The sequence below is a fragment of the Bos javanicus genome, chromosome 13, assembly GCF_032452875.1.
Source record: "Bos javanicus breed banteng chromosome 13, ARS-OSU_banteng_1.0, whole genome shotgun sequence".
In the NCBI taxonomy this organism is placed as follows: Eukaryota; Metazoa; Chordata; class Mammalia; order Artiodactyla; family Bovidae; genus Bos; species Bos javanicus.
The window spans coordinates 22,897,493-22,919,188 of NC_083880.1; the positions used below are offsets into that span (position 1 = coordinate 22,897,493).

The 21,696-nt window shown below is 37.1% G+C and overlaps 1 protein-coding gene across 8 annotated transcripts in view; it reads left to right on the plus strand.

Moving 5' to 3' along the window:
* Positions 1-21,696, plus strand: part of MLLT10 (MLLT10 histone lysine methyltransferase DOT1L cofactor) — a 207,895-nt gene that overhangs the window by 88,159 nt on the left and 98,040 nt on the right. For all 8 annotated transcript variants that reach the window (XR_009740239.1, XR_009740240.1, XM_061435970.1 and 5 more), the window contains exon 8: positions 1,892-1,987. Coding sequence is in view for 6 of the 8 variants with exons in the window: in XM_061435970.1 (XP_061291954.1) it covers positions 1,892-1,987 (96 nt within the window). In the remaining 2 variants the exon portion in view is untranslated. The remainder of the gene's footprint in view (positions 1-1,891; positions 1,988-21,696) is intronic.

Below are 21,696 nucleotides of genomic sequence, written 5' to 3' on the forward strand. Positions count from 1 at the left end.
AATTAGGTTTGAATTGAGTCTTTATAAGGCATCCATTTTTTGGGGGTTGCTTTTGCTCCAGATTGAGTTTCTTAGTGTGTTGTTTGTTGGGAATTAAAAGCTGTAGTAGTTTTTTTTTTTTTTTTTTAATTGGAGGTTAATTACTTTACAGTATTGGTTTTGCCGTACATCACCATCAAGCTGTAGTAGTTTTAGAAGATTTTGCTTTGCTTGAGTTCATTTACAAAGGTGACTGTTCTAAAATATACTACTTTAGAATATATATTAATAGTTAATAGTAAATGTTGGTATACATTTAGTAGAAAATAAAAATGTGGACATTTGATTACGTAATTTGTGATTCCCTGTCACTTTGTTTCATATCTTTTTGCTTTATTACTGTTACTAGTTTTATTACTTGTTTCATTTTTATTTGCTTGGAGGATAGTAACACTGAAACAAGGCTCTTTTGTAGCTTCTTCATTAAAGGTCTTCAGAAAGAAATATTTAAATACAACTTTGGGAATATTTTAGATTTGATTAGTCTTTACTGTCACATAGCATGGATAAGTTAGTACTATTTGATTAATCATTGTATATTCTGTGTCTGTGTTCCTTTGAAGGATCAATATTTCTTTAATTCCCCATTGTCTGTTTCTCAGTCTTTAGTTGATACCAGGTTTGTATACTGAAAATTAAAGGCTTCTTTGTTTTTCTTTAGTGTCTTCTTGTTGTTTTTTATTGTTCCTTTTCTTCTGTGAATAGGGCTGTTTCTTTTTAGAAAAGGAACTCTTTTTTATGAAATGAGCAGCTTATGACTCCAGTATTTTGGCCCTTGCATATAAAATATTGAGAGTATATATGTATTATTTGATATTGAACATACCAAATAACATATACTTACTGATTTATTTTTTTAATGACTGTCGAAGAACATCAAAGTCTTCTAGGAGAAATTTTGAGATAGTAAAATTGAAAATTCACTTATGATATTAAAAGCATATTGGAATCTTCATTTTCTAAATCAGAGATAATATAGATAAAATATAGAAATAAGGAGAATGGGTTTTGGAATTTGTGCAAATAGAATTTTTTCATTGTTATTAATGTAATGTTATCCTATTTGGTGACTGGGGAAAAGTCTGTTTAATAATTTAATAAGATTGTATGAGCTCTATGTTTGCAAGGAATTTGATCATCTTTTATAGTCGTTTTTATCTAGCTTAATTAGTTATGGTACCACCAAGTTTTAACACCTGAAATAACTCTCACTGTCATACTTTATTATGAATCTGTGTAAGTCTTTTAAACAGAAATGTGTGTTACTTTTAGTATTGCTTTGAAAAATACATGAGTCTAATGCTGACATTTCCTTTTTTTCTCTATATGAACTACAGAGACAAATTTTTAGAAAATAGTATGCCTTAATACTGAAAGTGTGAGATTAAAAAGCTTCTTACTTTTCCTACTGGCATAAAGTAACTCTTAAAAATTTTTCTTTTCTTCTGGTTTTGGCATCCTTCTTCAGTATGGTATTTTCCATTTTTTGTTGAAATATCTTTTATATTTTAAAGCAGACATTGAAAACTATAGTTGATCTCTGTAATGAGGTGGTTTTGTAATAAAATGACAAATAACCACTGCTTATTTGAAAATATTGTCTGTTTTCACGCATTTTAATAAATGTACAAAAATATGGCATTAATGTTAGGTTAAGGGTTATATTTTCCTTTATAATGAAATAGATAATATATGGATTGTGTTGAATTGGATTATGTAGTTTGAAATAGCCTTTTTTTTTCTTTCGGTAGACATTTTAAAATATTTCACACTTGAATTGGTTTTAACCTAACAAAAAAGATTTAAAACTTTATATACATATACTTATATGTATATATATTTTCTCTTTTAGAAAAAGAGCAAACGGGGATCTAATAGGTCATATGATCAAAGTTTAAGTGATTCTTCCTCTCACTCTCAGGATAAACATCATGAGAAAGAGAAAAAAGTAAGTGGATTTGTTGTTGCTAAATATGTAGCACATCTACTTAATAGATTTTTTTTCTTTTTTAGATAAAATTAAGTTCTTGATAGCTGAATGAAAACATTGAAGTACTGAAAATTTTTGACTGTATATTAAGTCAAAAAGTAGGTTTAGAATAGTATGCCATACTTGTGAATATGGTCATGCCCATTTCAACTGAAAATTTGAAATATTAAAAACTTGATTGAAGGCATAAGAGTAATTTCTTGCATGTGTTACTCTGGTTATCTATTGAAATCTTTGATTAACTTTAGCAATAATGGTTTATTGCTAGATATTATTAACTCATTTCACATGTGAGAAAGAATCTCATCAGCCTTTTCCCTTGTAATATAGAAAGGTTTTGAAGTTCTGTATATTCTTAACTGTCCTCCCCCCCACCCCACTGCCCTGTGGTGCTAATGGTTTATTATTATTATTATTTTTTTTTTTATTCTTCCAATTTTATTTTATTTTTAAACTTTACATAATTGTATTAGTTTTGCCAAATATCAAAATGAATCCTCCACAGGTATACATGTGTTCCCCATCCCGAACCCTCCTCCCTCCTCCCTCCCCATACCATCCCTCTGGGCCGTCCCAGTGCACCAGCCCCAAGCATCCAGCATCATGCATCGAACCTGGACTGGCAACTCGTTTCCTACATGATATTTTACATGTTTCATTGCCATTCTCCCACATCTTCCCACCCTCTCCCTCTCCCACAGAGTCCATAAGACTGTTCTATACATCAGTGTCTCTTTTGCTGTCTCGTACACCGGGTTATTGTTACCGTCTTTCTAAATTCCATATATATGCGTTAGTATACTGTATTTATGTTTTTCCTTCTGGCTTACTTCACTCTGTATAATAGGCTCCAGTTTCATCCACCTCATTAGAACTGATTCAAATGTATTCTTTTTAATGGCTGAGTAATACTCCATTGTGTATATGTACCACAGCTTTCTTATCCATTCATCTGCTGATGGACATCTAGGTTGCTTCCACGTCTTGGCTATTATAAACAGTGCTGCGATGAACATTGGGGTACACGTGTCTCTTTCCCTTCTGGTTTCCTCAGTGTGTATGCCCAGCAGTGGGATTGCTGGATCATAAGGCAGTTCTATTTCCAGTTTTTTAAGGAATCTCCACACTGTTCTCCATAGTGGCTGTACTAGTTTGCATTATTATTTTTTTAATCATCAAATATCATACCATTTATTTGATAATATTTTGTCATTTATTTAAAAGACTAAAAGCTTGCCTAATACTAATCAGTCATCTTCTGACTTACCTGTTTTCTGCTTACATTTTTATTTACTGTAAAGGATATGAGTAATTTTTTAATAAACTAATGATAAGTACTAGAGAATCATTCTTAGGACATATTGCCCACATAGGAAAAGGATACAACTGTGAATCGTTTTCAACGAAGTGAAGAAATTCTTCAACTAGAAAAGAGTATTACTCTTAAACAGTTGATGTAAACTAGTTGGGAACATATTTCTGCAGATTGTGCTAAAAACTAAATCACTTAACAATCTTATGTTTGTAAATACTTAGGATTGGGAGTGCAATTAAAATGCTAATGTTATTAAAAACAAATCTGAATTTGGTTAGAATTTGTTTCTTTTTTGAAGGTAAATATTTTGAAAGCTTAATTTCTTTTTGTTTTGAATTTAATTTTCCAGTTATTAGTGAATAATAATTATAACCTCATATTCTCCTTCAGAACATTTGTTAGGTTTATATATTTTTGGTAGATCTCAGGTAGCAAGTACACATTCATTTTGAGTTTTTTAACGAGGTAGTTTTGTGATAGTGACAGTAGGGTTTGATTTTATTGTCTATTATTATCTGCATTGCTGATGGAAAAATGGCAGATTTAGTTTAATTAGCAGGTTTTGTCACAAGCATCATGAAATTTTAAGCTTTTAAATCATGAATGAGGAAGTCTTAGATAGGGGTTTTATAAATTGTGAAGAGGGAGGTCATACTAATGATGGTCTTATGGTCTGCCATTTCATGAGCATTACCTTCTTTAAAGAAGTATTTGCTGTATGACCACATTTATCTTGATATATGCCCTGTCATGTTATTCATGGAGCATAGTTATTAAATATACTACAGTGTTTCATCAATATAGTATGGATGACTACATTTATTTATTAATCTTCTTTCTCTGTAGGAATGAATTAAACTTTTCATGTTATGAGTTTTTGCAATTGTTGGATAGTAGATTAAAAAACAACATTTAATCAAACTTGTTTAGCATTCTAGCAGTTGTTATTTTCATTAGTATGTAAATACTATTTGAAGTTTACTTTTAGGACATATGAATTTAGTACAATTTGATTTTGTTGTCAGACTTAAAATTGACTTGTACTTTTTATTTTCTAATAATTTGAGATTTCCTGATAATCTGTAAAGACTGAGAATATTATTGTTAAACTTGTTTTCTTGCCTTGGGAATATTTGAGAAGTAACTTTTTTATTATTGTATCTTGATGTTAAGTGATAATATATTAATAGCTATAGAAATCAGATGTTATAGGCTATCTTTCTCTTTATCCCTCCTTACCTCTTTTAAGATTTTAACATCTAGTAGAGTTGTCTTGGAAATATACATATCATGTTATAAAATGTTTTCACAGATAGGACTTATCATCTATTTAGATTTTAATACCAAAAAATATGGTATGTTATGAACAGAATTTTGGTGATCTTGTTCATATGATATGTTAGAATCATATTCCCTGTGAATTCTTTTATCAGCGTTCATTCTTGCACATATTTATTGTTATATTTGTGTTGATAAAGAGTAATACTAAATATTGTGTTATCCAACTCACTTATTTTAAAATGAAATCAATGTATGCTAACTTTTTATATATAATTGTAAGAAAATTCAAAAAATACTTAAGCCTTTGCTTTTCAGAGAATTTCTGTGTGGACCAAGGTGTATTACTACTGGTTATTAACTGTGAAATGCCAGCAAGGAAAAAGGAGAAGTTACTGGTGAAATTCAACTTTGAATAAGGAACAGTTTCTATAAAAATTTAAAAATCAGCATATATAGTTTGAAAATAGGTGTTTGAAATGAATTAAAAGCTATGTTTAGTATAGAAGAGGCTTAATTCAATCATAAAACAATTTGGATCATGAATTATTGTTTATGAAGACTATCTTTCCATTAATATTAGTTATTGTTCACTATAAAGTAGAATTTTTTTTACTCCTAGCATTTTTGTGTTTATAGAAGCACTGCTGAAGAGTCAGGTGTGGATGAGAGTTAGGAAATGAAAAGGTGTATCAGATTTGGAGACACGTGGTTGTATTGTGAGGCTCCCAGCTTCAGAAAGGATTTTTTTTTTTTTCTGAAGACTAAGTTGGAGGTCATCCATTTGAAATCAGTGGTTATTTATTGCATTGAGATAATCTGTACCAGTTCATTTGATCCTTACTTTATCCTCCTCCCACTCATTAATGCTAATTTTATAATGTATTAGTAGTATAGAACTGTTACTGCTAAGTCACTTAAGTCATGTCCGACTCTTTGTGACCCCATAGATGGCAGCCCATCAGACTGCCGTCCCTGGGATTCTCCAGGCAAGAACACTGAAGTGGGTTACCATTTCCTTCTCCAGTGCACTTCTCCTTCACTTTCAAGTGAAAAGTAAAAGTGAAGTCTCTCAGTCATGTCTGACTCTTCGCGACCCCATGGACTGAAGCCTACCAGGCTCCTCTGTCCATGGGATTTTCCAGGCAAGAGTACTGGAGTGGGTTGCCATTGCCTTCTCCTAGTATAGAACTAGGCTTACGGTATACTTTACATCCATATTACCATTCGTGGTAGTGTATCTTACGGAAATATACTCAGTTCCAACTAGGTATGACAGAAATCCAACTGTCCCTTACTCAGAGGGATTTATCTCCTGCCCTGTATTCCACCCTCTTACTTGCCCTTGGTTCCATTCTGTTATTAATAACTGGCAACAAATAAACGAGTTACTCTTAGAATAAGTACTGTTAGGGTGTCATGGGAGGTTGGGGGAGATGGGCTTTTTGGTCAGTGTTTTGTGAGCCTCAGGGAACTGATTGGACTTCCCGTTTGTTTAGGATTTTTCGTCTCTTTGAAGAGTACTGGGTTACTTCTGTGTCCCACTTACATTAAAGCTTTAAGCTTCTACATGTACAGAGAGTTAAAAGAGGCCAGGGCTTTTCAGGAACAGTAATTTGGAATATTTGGAGTGTGTGTGGTGGAGCTGAAGAGTGACAGGAGATGTGACTAATTTAAGAAGGGGCCATTCAATGAGGAGTTTTATAAGTAACTCTAGTTTTATCTTGCTGTATTGGGCATCCAGTCAGAAGGATTAACATATTTTTCCCCCAAAATGTTTAATTTTATAGTAGCTTAAGAATTTTGAGAAGAGTTGCAAAAATACTACACATTATTTCTCTATGCCATTCGCTCAGACTCTCAAGATGGTAACGTTTCATCCCGTTAGCCTTTTCTCGTCCTCCCTTCTCTTCCCCTGCCTTTTCTTTCTCTCTCACTTTGTGTGTGTAGTCTTTTTTCCCCTGAACTTAATAGACAGTAAATTATGAATATAATGCTGTTAGCCCAAGTACTTTAGTGTATAGTTTTAATAAAAAGAGAAATTTCCTACATGATTGCAGTACAAAGTCAGGAAATTAACATTATTGCAGAACTATTGGATCTTCAGATCCTGGTTGGATGTCCTCCATGCTAAAGGAGGGAAGTTTGTTTTCAGGTTCAGAATCCAGTCCAGGATTGGATCACACATTGCATTCAGTTGTTCTAGTATTTCCTCATTCTTTCTTTGTCTTTTATGATCCTAACACCTGACGTTTCAGGTTCACCCATATCTCGACAATGGATTTTACAGCCACACCGTTGGCTTTGCTCTCATACAGGTATTTTCTGAAGTAGCCTAGATTTTATGTTTGTTTGGGAGCTAGTCCTTACTTAAGTATTGATTGCTATTTGGAAAGACTGACATTTTTAAAACCAGAAAGTATTGATTCCTTTTCGTCAGTGGTCTTCGCAATTTAGTTTTTCTCTATACTGCTTTTTACTATAAGTAGTAAAAAGACTACACTTTTAACATATTACCTAGAAAAATCTCCTTACATAAATCATACATTAAGTACATTTTCTCTTTTTTATGTTACCAAGGGCACCAATGTTGCTAAACTTTGTTACTATATAACTAGAACCCCCTTTCCTCTACTTTTCAGTTATATTAATGTTTTTTCTCCTTTATCTCTCCTTAGCAGCAATGGCACCCCACTCCAGTACTCTTGCCTGGAAAATCCCATGGGCTGAGGAGCCTGGTAGGCTGCAGTCCATGGGGTCGCTAAGAGTCGGACACAACTGAGCGACTTCACTTTCTCTTTTCACCTTCATGCATTGGAGAAGGAAATGGCAACCCACTCCAGTGTTCTTGCCTGGAGAATCCCAGGGACGGGGGAGCCTGGTGGGCTGCTGTCTATGGGGTCGCACAGAGTTGGACACGACTGAAGCGACTTAGCAGCAGCAGCAGCCCCCTGAAAGACAGAATAGTCTCTTCCATGCTCATTAGGCTTTCACTCATCATTTCCTGAAAGTCTTTCCAGTTCTTGCCCACCGATTCCTCGAGACTCCTACATTTTTAGTTTTGTTGTTGTTGTTGTTATGGTAGCATCCTGTGCATGTAACAAAAATGTGTATCAGTTACCAGTTGCAGCATAACAAATTACCCCAAAATTTAGTGACTTAAAATTATAATATTTATTATCTTGTAGTTTTCTTTGAGTTAGAAATGAGTTTGATAGATATTCCTTGCTCAGGGTTTCATCAGATTGTAGTCAAGATGTTGGCAGGAATACGGTCATTTGAAGGCTTGACTAAGGCTGATAGATATGCTTCCAAGAGGGCTTATTAACATGGCCAGTAAGTTGATGCTGGCTGAGCAAGAATCCCAGTTTCTTGCTGCATGAACCTCTCTGTAGGACTGTTTGAGTGTGCTGATAATATGGCACCTAGCTTTTCATCAGATGAGCTAACTTTTCCTAGAATAAGAGAGAGCATGATGAAAACTACAGTATTTTTTGTGACCTGGCCTCAGATGTCACATGGTGTGGGCGTGCATAGCTTTCCATCCCCCTAGTTGAATGCCTGTTTTTTACCCATTGGGTTATATATATCTGTGGATGCAACCAACTGTGGAAAAAATTGCAGAAAGTTCCAAGAGGAAAAACTTGAATTTGCTGGGCTCAGGCAACTATTTATATAGCATTTACATTTTAATAGGTTTTATAAATAAACAGGAGATGGTTTAAAATACACCGGAGGATGTGTAGGTTAAATGTGGATACTATGCCATTTTTTATGAAGGACTCAACATTCAGAAAACGAAGATCGTGGCATAAGGCCCCATCACTTCATGGGAAATAGATGGGGAAACAGTGTCAGACTTTATTTTTTGGGCTCCAAAATCACTGCAGATGGTGACTGCAGCCATGAAATTAAAAGATGCTTCCTCCTTGGAAGGAGAGTTATGACCAACCTAGATAGCATATTCAAAAGCAGAGACATTACTTTGCCAATAAAGGTCCGTCTAGTCAAGGCTATGGTTTTTCCAGTGGTCATGTATGGATGTGAGAGTTGGACTGTGAAGAAGGCTGAGTGCCGAAGAATTGATGCTTTTGAACTGTGGTGTTGGAGAAGACTCTTGAGAGTCCCTTGGACTGCAAGGAGATCCAACCAGTCCGTTCTGAAGGAGATCAGCCCTGGGATTTCTTTGGAAGGACTGATGCTAAAGCTGAAACTCCAGTACTTTGGCCACCTCATGCGAAGAGTTGACTCATTGGAAAAGACTCTGATGCTGGGAGGGATTGGGGGCAGGAGGAGAAGGGGATGACAGAGGATGAGATGGCATCACTGACTCGATGGACGTGAGTCTGGGTGAAATTGTTGGTGATGGACAGGGAGGCCTGGCGTGCTGTGATTCATGGGGTTGCAAGGAGTCGGACACGACTGAACGACTAAACTGAACTGAACTGAGAGCATCCATTGGAGAAGGCAATGGCACCCCACTCCAGTACTCTTGCCTGGAGAATCCCATGGACTGAGGAGCCTGGTAGGCTGTAGTCCATGGGGTCGCTAAGAGTCGGACATGACTGAGCGACTTCACTTTCACTTTTCACTTTCATGCATTGGAGAAGGAAATGGCAACGCACTCTAGTGTTCTTGCCTGGAGAATCCTAGGGACAGGGGAGCCTGGTGGGCTGCCGTCTATGGGGTTGCACAGAGTCGGACATGATTGAAGCAACTTAGCAGCAGCAGCAGAGCATCCATGAACCTTAGTATTGCCAGGGAGTTCTCGAACCAACCCCTTGTGGATGTTGAGGGATGACTGTATGTACTTTGGATTAATGCTAAAGAAGTTGTTGAGGAGAAGGAGTTTCATGTAATGATGGAGAGGTGAAGCTAAGTGAATTTGGTAGATGAATAAAATAGTTATGAAGAAGTATAGATACAGCTGTTTTTAAGGAGTTTAAGAGGAGGAGAGAAGCAGGGTAATAACTGTAGGAATACATAAGATTAAGACATGGTAATGCAAAAAGAAGAGTACTGATGGGAGGTGGGAGGCGTGGAACAAAAGAAGTGGTGGCGTGTACCGTGAGTAACGTTGTTACCCAAAAATAGCGTTAGTCTTTTGGTGGGTGTTGAGCCAAAAGACACAATCAAGCCAGCCATTGGGCAAGGAATTATTTATTATTTCCAGCAAGTAAGAAGAACACTGGTGATCTCTCCTAAAGTGTTATCTCTTCAAATAGCAAAATTTGGTAAGTTTTAAGCCAAGGGTACGTGCATATTCATGAAGGAGCTTGAGCAGAGGAGAATTCAACATAGATTTGGGGCAAAGGTTGTCAAGACTTCAAGTTTCAGTTGATTGAACTCAGGAGGGTCCATGTCATTATTCTGTGCTCTATCGCGGGAGGGGTCCTTGTTCCTGCAGGACTCTTTTGAAGACAGGTATCAGATTGTTATGTAACCTCTTTAGGAGGAACTAGGACTGTTTTATCACTGAACTACTCAGTTTCTTGACTGCATTTCCTTTGTTCCCTCACTTCCCTTAAGATCATTAATTATGGAGACCTGTTTAAGGGCAAGCATTGCAGCCATCATTAAATGGCTTGGGCCAGAAATGGCATCTCTTATGTCAACGAAGCCATTCCTGGTTCTTTCTCTGAGATGCTCTACCCTGTCTGCTTACAACTTGGTCACCTGGATAATGGAGCAGAGAAGGTAGTTGGGGGCAGAATCCTAGGGCAGATATGGCTAGGCGGATTGGGTATTGGGATAAGGAAACAAGTTGTTTTCAAAAATGTTTAAAGCAAAACTAGGGGATTAAGGCATAGAGTTTTGTAGGAAGGAAGTGTAGGAAAATTTTTTAGGAGCAAGAGTCTGAAAGAACTCAATGAGGTCCCAAGACCAAGTGAGAGAGTGAGTCAACTGCATGATTGTGACCAGAGCATAGTGAATTAGAGTAGAGCATAATGGTTAATATTTTGTTGGTCTTTTACGACATCAGTTGTTGGGAGACAGCTCTCTACGGGTCTCTGACATTTGTACAGATCTTTTCAGAATTTTTATATAATAAATAGTCTAGGAAAATGGCAGCACCATCCAGAGCAAGGCAGATTTGTGTGTCTTCTTGAGAGATAACAGAAATATATCTCTTTCTGGGGTATTTGGCAGGCATTGGGTTCCCTAAACCCAAAGTTCCTCTCCTGAAATGTAAACCATTGTGTGTACAAGTGTCACCTGGCCCCCTTCAGATCATCCTGTCAGAATTGGGCAGGAACAGTGCAAATGCTGACACTATGGCTACTGCTGTTGCTATGAGTAATAAAGCTCCTTGTGTCCAGCCCACAAGTCTTTACGTTTTCTTCTAGCACCCATGAAACTGGTGGGCTCACTGTTAGCTTGTAAGTACATTGAGACTCTTCAATTTTTTAGGTACAAAATATGATTATAGCATACTAAAGGAGAATCTAAGTGAAAGCCATTGGAACTGAGAATGTTTAGAGACCCCGAGGCTTGTCTACTTAGGACTGGCCTTACCGTTTAACATGCCCAGTGTTTTAGTCAGGGGTGATGCAATACTGTGGCTGAAAGTCTTCACAAAGTTACAAGGAGGTGGCAAGAGTTACCTAAGGAACAAAATAATGGGCAGACAAAAACAAGAGATCAGTCACTTCAGTCATTCAGTCGTGTCTGACTCTTTCCGACTCCATGGACTGCAGCATGCCAGGCTTCCCTGTCCACAGCAACTTCTGGAGCTTACTGAAACTCATGTCCATTGAGTTGGTGATGCCATCCAACCATCCCATCCTCTGTTGTCCCCTTCTCCCGCTTTTAATCTTTCCCAGCATCAAGGTCTTTTCCAGTGAGTCAGTTCTTTGCATCAGGTGGCCAAAGTATTGGAGTTTCAGCTTCAGGATCAGTCCTTCCAATGAATATTCAAGACTGTTTTCCTTTAGGATAGACTGGCTGGATCTCCTTGCAGTTCATGGGACTCTCAAGAGTCTTCTCCAACACCACAGTTCAAAAGCATCAATTCTTCCAGGCAGACCTTCTTTATGGTCCAACTCTTAAACATCCATACATGACTACTGGAAAAATCATAGCTTTGACTATATGAACCTTTGTTGGCAAAGTAATATTTCTGCTTTTTAATATGCTATTTAGGTTGGTCATAACTTTTCTTCCAAGGACCAACCGTCTTTTAATTTCATGGCTACAGTCACCATCTATAGTGCTTTTGAAGCCCAAGAAAATAAAGTCTGTCACTCTTTCCATTGTTTCCCATCTATTTGCCATGAAATGATGGGACCAGATGTCATGAACTTAGTTTTCTGAATATTAAGCTTTGAGTCAACTTTTTCACTCTCTTCTTTCACTTTCACGAACTTTCAAGAACTTCTTAGTTCTTCACTTTCTGCCATAAGGGTGATGTCATTTGTGTGTCTGAGGTTATTGATATTTTCTCCCGGCAGTCTTGATTCCAGCTTGTGCTCCATCCAACTTGGCATTTCTCATGATGTACTCTGCATGTAAGTTAAATAAGCAGGGTGAAAATATATAGCCTTGATGTACTCCTCTTCCAATTTGGAACCAGTCTGTTGTTCCATGTCCAGTTCTAACTGTTGCTTCTTGACCTGCATACAGATTTCTCAGGAGGCAGGTCAGGTGGTCTGGTATTCCCATCTCTTGAAGAATTTTCCACAGTTTGTTGTGATTCACAGTCAGTGGCTTTGACATAGTCAATAAAGCAGAAGTAGATGTTTTTCTGGAAGTCTCTTGCTTTTTTGAAGATCCAGCAGATGTTGGCAATTTGATCTCTGGTTCCTCTGCCTTTTCTAAATCCAACTTGAACACCTGGAAGTTCACGGTTCACGTTCTGTTGAAGCCTGGCTTGGAGAATTTTGAGCATACTTTGCTAGCATGTGAGATGAGTGTAATTGTACAGTAGTTTGAATATTTTTTGGTGTTGCCTTTCTTTGGGATAGGAATGAAAACTGACCTTTTCCAGTCCTGTGGCCACTGCTGAGTTTTCCAAATTTGCTGGTATATTGAGTGCAGCACTTTCACAGTATCATCTTTTAGGATTTGAAATAGCTCAACTGGAATTCCATCACCTCTGCTAACTTTTTTTGTAGTGATACTTCCCTAAGGCCCACTTGACTTGACATTCCAGGATGTCTGGCTCTAGGTGAGTGATCATACCATCATGGTTATCTGAGTCATGAAGATCTTTTTTGCGTAGTTCTTCTGTGTATTCTTGCCACCTCTTTTTAATATCTTCTGTTAGGTCCATACCATTTGTGTCCTTTGTTGTGCCCATCTTTGCATGAAATGTTCCAATCTTTGCATGAAATGAAATGTTCCTGGTGGAGAGTTCTGAGAAAATGTGGTCCACTGAAGAAGGGAATGGCAAACCATGTCAGTATTCTTGCCTTGAGAACCCTGTGAAAGTATGAAAAGGCGAAAAGATAGAGGACACTGAAAGAGGAACTCCCCAGGTTGGTAGGTGCCCAATATGCTACTGGAGATCAGTGGAGAAATAACTCCAGAAAGAATGAAGAGATGGAGCCAAAGCGGAAACAACACCCAGTTGTGGATGTGACTGGTGATGGAAGTAAAGTCTAATGCTGTAAAGAGCAATATTGCATAAGCCTGGAATGTTAGGTCTGTGAATCAAGGCAAATTGGAAGTGGTCAAATAGGAGATAGTAAGAGTGAACATTGACATTTTAGGAATCAGTGAACTAAAGTGGACTGGAATGGGCAAATTTAACTCAGATGACCATTATATCTACTACTGTGGGCAAGAATCCCTAAGAACAAATGGAGTACCCCTCATAGTCAATAAGAGTCCTAAATGCAGTTCTTGGGTACAATCTCAAAAACGACAGAATGATATCTGTTTGTTTCCAAGGCAAACCATTTGATATCACAGTAATCCAAGTCTATACCACAACCAGTAATGCTGAAGAAACTGAAGTTGGACGGTTCTGTGAAGACCTACAAGACCTTCTAGAACTAACACCCAAAAAAGATGTCCTTTTCTTTATAGGGGACTGGAATGCAAAAGTAGGAAGGCAAGAGAGTTACCTGGAGTAACAGGCAAATTTGGCCTTGGAGTACAGAATGAAGCAGGGCAAAGGCTAGCAGAGTTTTGCCAAGAGAACACACTGGTCATAGCAAACACCCTCCTCCAACAACAGAAAAGACTCTGCACGTGGGCATCACCAGAAAGTCAGTGCGGAAATCCGATTGATTATATTCTTTGCAGCCAAAGATGGAGAAGCTCTATGCAGTCAGCAAAAACAAGACCGGGAGCTGACTGTGGCTCAGATCATATGAGCTCCTTATTGCCCAATTCAGACTTAAATTGAAGAAAACAAGATACCGATTAATAAATGATGGAGCCAGCATTTAAGACCAGGCATGCCTGATTCCACAGTCTATGGAATCTTTTTTTTTTTCCCCACCTAGGTCTTTCTGCCTTTTACTTGGAGGTTTAATAATCAGATTTCTTTAAAAGATAAATCAGGTGTATTACAAATTGAATTTATTTTTGATCTTAGTACAAATGGTGAAGTTCTCACGTGTTCTTAATAGAATCCTAATACAAAGAATCTCTCATGAGACCTTTACCTTGTTCCAGGAGGTTCTTTCTTAGATTAGTGTTTTGGCGGGAGGGGGAAAGAGATTTATAAAGAGCTTGTAACTTAGAAGGGAAAGATTATTTGTTAAAAGTGGATAGATAAACAAAGTTATAAGTAGATGTAAATAGTCCTTTTGAAATTTTGCTTGAATTCAGCTATTCAGTGTAAACATTATCTTGCTTGTATCAACTAAATGCCAGGCCCACAGAATGGAATTTTATGTCTAATTAAATTGGCTGAAGGTTGATTTCTTTATATGAAATAGAGTTACAATTTTTGTAAGGCTGAGATTACATGTAAAGACTTAAATTCGTTTAGGTGTTTAGAGTTATATTCCAACTCTCTAAAATCATAGTATTACGATGATTATAACAAGTTTTTCCCCTTAATAGTAAATCTATTTGTTAATATATTTATTTCCTATGTTACACTATGTAGTTTAATTTCCTTTTCTGTAGAAGAAGAAAAGGGACATTAGTGTTTAAATTAGTAAATGTTCATGAAGCATCTACTTTATATTATTTATATCCAATATACTGTTGTCCCGGTAATGTTCTTTATAGCTGATTTAGAAGAAATTAATCCAAGGTTCAATCAAGTATTAAATGTCTCTTTAGTTTTCTTTAACATAACCTTCAGGCTTTTCTACCTTTCACAGCATTCATATTTTTGAAGATTCCTTACTAGTTCTTTTTCAGCATGTTCCTCAACTGGGATTTGTCTTTTTAATTTCCCTTTGATTAAATTTATGTTGTTTAGTCGCTAAGTCGTGTCCAGCCCTTTTGTGAGAAATACCACCTAAATGGTGTACTCACAGTGCATCATAACTTCTTTTTTTTTTTTTTTTTTTTGCCGTCATTCTATCATATTCTTTCAGTGGGGATGGTGTTTAGAAACCATTTCTCTCTGGAGTAAGTCTCTGCCTGAGAATGCACCCCTGCCTGAAAGGTTAACTTGAGACATCACTTCAGTCTTTCCTAGAGGGAGCTGCTTGCATTTATCTATTATTTGTCCATTACAAAACCCTTTCTTGTTTCAGCTGCCATCCTCAAATCAGCCCTTGATGCTTTGCAGTGAGTACCATTGATGATTTTGCAGTTGTCTTGTGGCTTCCTTCTCCCCTCACAAATGCTGTTACTGTGCAGATGTTGTAGTTTTTTGTTCCACCCTGTTTGTATTTTGGGGTTCATGGAAGTACTTTGGCATTTGATTTTATTGTAAAATGGTATTCCATTGGTTTTTTGATTTTTAGTTTTTCTAAATAGTCTTTTTGTATGGAGTTTCAGAACTAGTCTGTTGGCCACTATCTTCTTTTTCTCACTATGCTAATTTCTTTCTTGTTGTTTTAAAAGGGGTTTTCTATATTTATTATATCTTCTTTTATTGTCTATTTATAAATTCTGTTGACTTAAAAAAATATTTATCTGTGTATTTGGCTTCCTCAGATCTTAGCGAAGTTATGTGGGATCTTTGATTGTGGCCTTCAGACTCAGTGCATAGGCTCCAGAAACTGCAGGCTTCAGTAAATGGGACACACTGGAGCAGGTGGGATCTTAGTTCCCTGAATCCATGTACTTTGCATTATAAATCGGATTCTTAACCACTGGACCACCAGTGAAGTACCAAGACTGTTGACTTTTATATGTTAATCTTGTATCAACTACCTAATTGAGGTAGTTTCATCACTGATTAATGTTAGTTTAACCTGAAATAGTACAGAAGTAGTACAAAGTACTTTTACAATACTTTACTGTTTTACTGAATCCTTTGTGACATAGTAATCATAATAATTGTCTTTTAAAAGCAAGTGATTCTGTTTAGTTTCTGCTGTAGCCTATTTTTAAGCTGAGAAGACAATCTCGGTCTTAGTTGTAGCATTTCAATTAAGTAGGGGAATGGATAAAGAAAAAGTAAGTGGTGTATCTACAGAATGAATTAATATAAACAATTTGGGGCTGCTCTCCAGCTAATATACTTCTCTATGTGAGCTTGTTTGAATTCTTGGGATATGATATGATCTATGATAGTGTAGTGACGGGGCCCTAGATTTCTCTCTCTGTACCAGTTATCACCCCTAAGTTTTTAAATGGTACAATATACATAACATGAAACTTACTATCTTAACCATTTTTAAATGTGCAGTTCAGTGTCATTAAATACATTTATATTGTTGGAGACCATCACCACCATATACATCTGTGGAACTTGTTTCACCTTGCATAACTGAAAATATGTAACCAGTAAGCAGTACTCCCCCTGTCCCCAGTCCCCTCCAAGCCCCTGGCAGCCTCTGTTCTGCTGTGTGTTTTTAGGAATTTGACTACTCTTGATTCCTCGAATAAGTGGAATATTCAGTTGTATGTATATGCCACATTCTGCTTATTCGTTTATCTGTTGATAGAGTCTTGTTTGCTTCCACGTTCTAGCTGTTGTAAATGAATAATGCTGCTGTGAACATGGGTGGGTATACAATATCTCTTCAAGACCCTGCTTTCAGTTCTTTTGAGTATATACCCAGAAGTGGATTTGCTGGATCACATCTTGATTCTGAGTTTGATTTTTTTTTCTAATTACTTTTTAAAATTTTATTTTTTAATGAGTTTAGCTTTTTGAGGAACTACAATACTACCACAGCAGCTCACATTTCACATTTCTACCAACCAGGGTTCCAGTTTCTCCACATCCTTAACAACGCTTTTTTTTTTTTTTTTGCTTTTCTCAGTAGTAGTTTTATTCCTTCATTGTAATAAGTTATTTGGTGTTTTCCTCTTTTGATTATCTTCTTGGGGCTGATTATTGTTAAGTAAACTGTGTACCAATTATTGTCTCATAGTTACATTAGAGGAAAACTGAGAAGAATATATTAAAATATACTTTTTTTTGATTTAGTATGAAGTTCTAGACTAGACCACTGTTAATTAAGTGAAATAGCCACATGTGGCAAGTAGGTACCATATTGGACAACATGGCTCTAGAAAATAAAGAGAGCCTTGTTGTTCATGTTTAGTAATGAAGTCTAAACTGAATTTAATAGCTGTATGAATGGAAAGATATGGGAAATGATAGTCAAGGTATTGAAGCAATAAGATCTATAAGGCCTGGGATCTGATTGGTAGTAATAGGGCAAGGGGAAAGGTCTATTGGAGGTGATGGATGGTTATAGGCAGTCTTGATTAGGGGCGTGCTACCATAAGTACAGGTAGGGTCTTGAGGGAAGAGCAAGCATTGTAATTATTAATTATAATAAGTAAACATTATAAAAAGGAGAAACTGATAATACTGATTTTAGTCGCTTTGGGTATGGTGGAATGATAAACATTTTAAAGGCAGAAATATGAATTTGGAGTTTTAAGATGGGTTAGGCTATTTGAGTCAAATAAGTGAAATTATTAATATTTTAATTGTACATTATAATTAATATTTTAAAATGAGAAGATTGATTTGATAGTAGAAAAGAGTCACCAGAAAGAGTTAGGTGATGAGGCTTTGCTTGGACTGGACTGAGATATTAACACATTAGATGTGACAAAAGGGAAAAATTGTTAGTCATATTTTACCCATTCCCTCCAAATAAACTTTGTTTTTCCTTTTTTAAAACATTTTAATGTGTTCTTTTGTCAATTGTTCTTTTTTCAAATGATCTTCAGTTTCCTCTTTTCTTACTTCATCTTAATTCAGATCCAACACTCAGTTCTGGCTTTCTAGTGAAGCTGGACTTTGTCTTGTGTGACTCACACTGTATCTCTTGCTGTGGATATTTTTTATGTGATTTTCTTACTTTTTTCATTTCATTTTTTTTTTTAACTGCTGGTTGTCATTAGTATATGTCTCACTTACAGGCCAAATTGTGTTTTGGTTTTTGTTGGATTTTTGTGTTTTTTTGGGTGTGTGTGCGTGTGTGTTTTGGCCATGCTGCATGGCATTTGGGATCTAATTTCCGTACCAAGAATGGAACTCGTACCCCTATCAGTGGAAGCGTGGAGTCCTAACCACTGTACTGCCAGAGAATTCTCTATGTTGTGTTTCAGAACTGATCCTTATGTTTTGTACTTTAGTATTTTCCAACACGACCTACTATGGTTTCTTGAACACAGTGAAACCATGTGAAATGCTTTTTAAACAAACCCACAGGTTTAAGTATGAGGGTAGTGAAATAAAGGTAGTATTATTGACAACTTTTGAATAATTAAGAACTGATCTGGGAGGAATTATAGTTTTAGTTGCATTGACTATAATATAGTAGGCACACGTACGTTTATAGGCAAAGAGGAAAATGAAACTGGAGCACAGGTTTAATGAAGTAAGAGGGCTTTGCTGAGGTCATGAGAAGGGATAATCTCTGATGAGGCATTGAGAAGAGATGGTAAGGACTTTTATCCCTGGAAGAAGAAAAGGATTAGTAATAAATGTTGAAAATGGATATACTTGATAATCAGGCAGAAAGAAGTTAAAGTGAGCATTAAATCAGTTCTTATTCAGTTCCTTCATGTGTTTACATAGTTTGTTTCCTTAACTTTTTTAGTCTCCAGAGTATGTGCAGTTTCCTTGCCTCATGATCCACTTCTCTTGAAAGCCAGCAATGTTGCAACTCGGATCAGTCTGCCATAGTCAATCTTCCATTGATTCTCTTCCTCTGACTCCTTTCACTTTTAAGGATTCCTGTGATTACAGTTGGCCTACGGGATAATCCAGAATAAGTAAAAATACTTGTATTTGTGAAGTGCCTTTTGTCTTTTAAGGTAACATACTTAACAGAATCTGAAGATTAGGGTTTAAACATGTTTTGACACCATTATTTCACCTTCCACAGAAATATTGTCTGGTGCTGTGAGAATGTCTGAATTCTGCCTCCTAGTGCAGTGATGACATATAGTTTTGGATCAGTTTAGCAGGTACTGAGATTGAATAGCTGCTGCAACCCATTGCACATCATTTGGTTTTAGTTTATTTCAACCAGTCAGTGAACTAAGCCCCATGAACTGCAGCACTCCAGGCTTCTCTGTCGTTCAGTGTCTTGCAGAGTTTGCTCAAATTTGTGTCCATTGAGTCGGTGACGCCATCCAACCATCTCACTCTCTATCGCCGCCTTCTCCTCCTGCCCTCAATCTTTCCCGGCATCAGGGTCTTTTCCAGTGAGTCAGCTCTTCGCTTCAGGTGGCCGTAAAGTATTGAGATCCCCATTAAACAAGTAGTTTTGCATCAGGTAACAAGAACGAAGGTAGCTGCCACTTTTTAATATGAAGCTGAGATGCTGCTTGGGGCCAGGCCAGTTGTGTTCTTGAACATACCATTTCCATTTGACAAGTGAGGAATTTCTGGGCCCTTGCCACATGGTTTAGTCTGACTTACTAATAGACATCATAGGCTCAAGAGCTACGTTGTTCTATGGGTTTCCTTTTGAAAAGAGTCCATGGGCAGGCTCATAGCTGCTTTTCAAAAAGGGGTGGGGCACTACCCTTGGGATTGTGGGGCACTAAAGAGAGACAGTGTTAGCTTCCTTATTTCACACAAAGTGTTGGTCTGTCTCTGGGAAATTTCAGTGAGAGGAAGGACCAAAGATGCCTTACAGCAACCAGGATCCATTGCAAAAAAAAAAAAAAACAAAAACAGCACTGAAGTCTTCTGTTCTCATCTAAATAAATTCAAAGTTGGCAGTATAGATCGCAGGAGGTATTGAGCTGTGAGACAGTCCAACTGTCCATTGTTCCTTAACATACAGACCCCTCCACCTGCATTTTCTGAGGGAACCAGGATTCCTGTGATTCACCTTGTTTCTGCCCATAGTGATTGTTTGCCAGTTTCCTTCCTTTCATGCTCAGTGTAGATAAGTAGTTCTGTAACTGTTATCTGAAAGGGTTGGAACCTTCTGTCCACTGAGGGTGACTCAGAATTGAAATTAGTTATTATTATGGTAGGGTGAAACTGAAGCCAACCGCCAGATTGGCGAGAAAATCTCCTACCTGCAGGGTTTTTGTTTGTTTGTTTTAAAATTGAAGTATAGTTGATGTACAGTCTTATATATGTTGCAGGTGTACAATGTAGTGGTTTATACTTTTTAAAGTCTATATAGCTATTATAAAATATTGGCTGTATTCCCTATGCTATATAATAATCTCCTTTAGCCTGGAGGAAGTTTTAGCAGCCACCTCCTAAGTTCTTCCTCATTATCAGACAATAAAATGAAGAACCGTGTACTGCTTTATTGACCATACAGTTTGCTCAGTGTGTTTGTTAGTCATTCCCATAGGCTTCCCTCATATCCCATTAGTTGGCCCTTGAAGCCCTTATCCTTCCTTTTCCAGAAAGCCATGTCTCTTAACAGCATTATATTCCTATCACCAGACGGTCAAGAACTGTAAAAGGGGTCTTATAAGGTATACCCTACTTATAAGGTAACCAGTTAGAAGACAAGAGAATTTTGGATTAGAGATCAAGTATAGTTTATTACTTAAAGCAGTAGAAGTAACCAGAGTATCCGTATTTTTGCACAATTCCCCCAAGACCCAGTTTCCATAGGGCAGAGCACAGAGGGCCAGATGACAGCTGCTCATGCATTCTGTTGCAGTAGAACCCTAAGCTTTGGGCCCCTGAATATTTTGTAATAGTAAATGTGGCTGCCCTTTGTTCCTAAGGTATACATTCTGTCTTTTAAGTCTGCTCATTATACAAACAACCTTGAAAAGATAGTTTAGATGATGGGCAAGTCATTGCCTTATTTATTTGCAAGACATAAAGAAAGAGCAGAGACTTATGTAAGAATTGTCTTCTAACATAAGACACTCCTCAGATTATGAGAATTAATACATTGTTAATTTTTCATTCACAAGGACATCCAAAACAGATGTTCTTAATTAACAGCTTTCTTACAAGCCATGAGTTAGGACTTTTGGTTCCTTCCATTTTTGCTTCTCGGCCTTCTTTTCAGTGTTGGTTCTGTGTCTGCTGTGTTCCCTTGTATTAATCCCTGGAAGAGGAAGGGGCATGGACACTCAATACTCAAGGCTATTAAAGAGCAGGCCCAGAGGCAGCACACGTCATTTTTCATTCAGATTATAATTGACCTGAACCCAGTTAAATGCCACATCGGACTGCAGAGGAAACTGGGAAGTGTCTAGTTATACTCTGAATAAAGGAAAGAAACGGGCTTGGTGAATAGCTAGCTGTCTCTACTTCATTTTAGCCCATTCTTTTTGTTAGCAAAGTCGCTCAGTCGTGTCCGACTCTGCGACCCCATGGACGTAGCCTATGAGGTTCTTTGACCCATGGAATTTTCCATGCAAGAGTACTGGAGTGGGTTGCCATTTCCTTCTCCAGGGGGATCTTCCTGACTCAGGGATTGAACCCGGGTCTCCAGCACTGCAAGCAGACGATTTTACCACCTGAGCCACCAGGGATATGTAATTATTTTAAAAAAAATTAAACAAGGGAAAGCATTTTTTAAAATGCAAA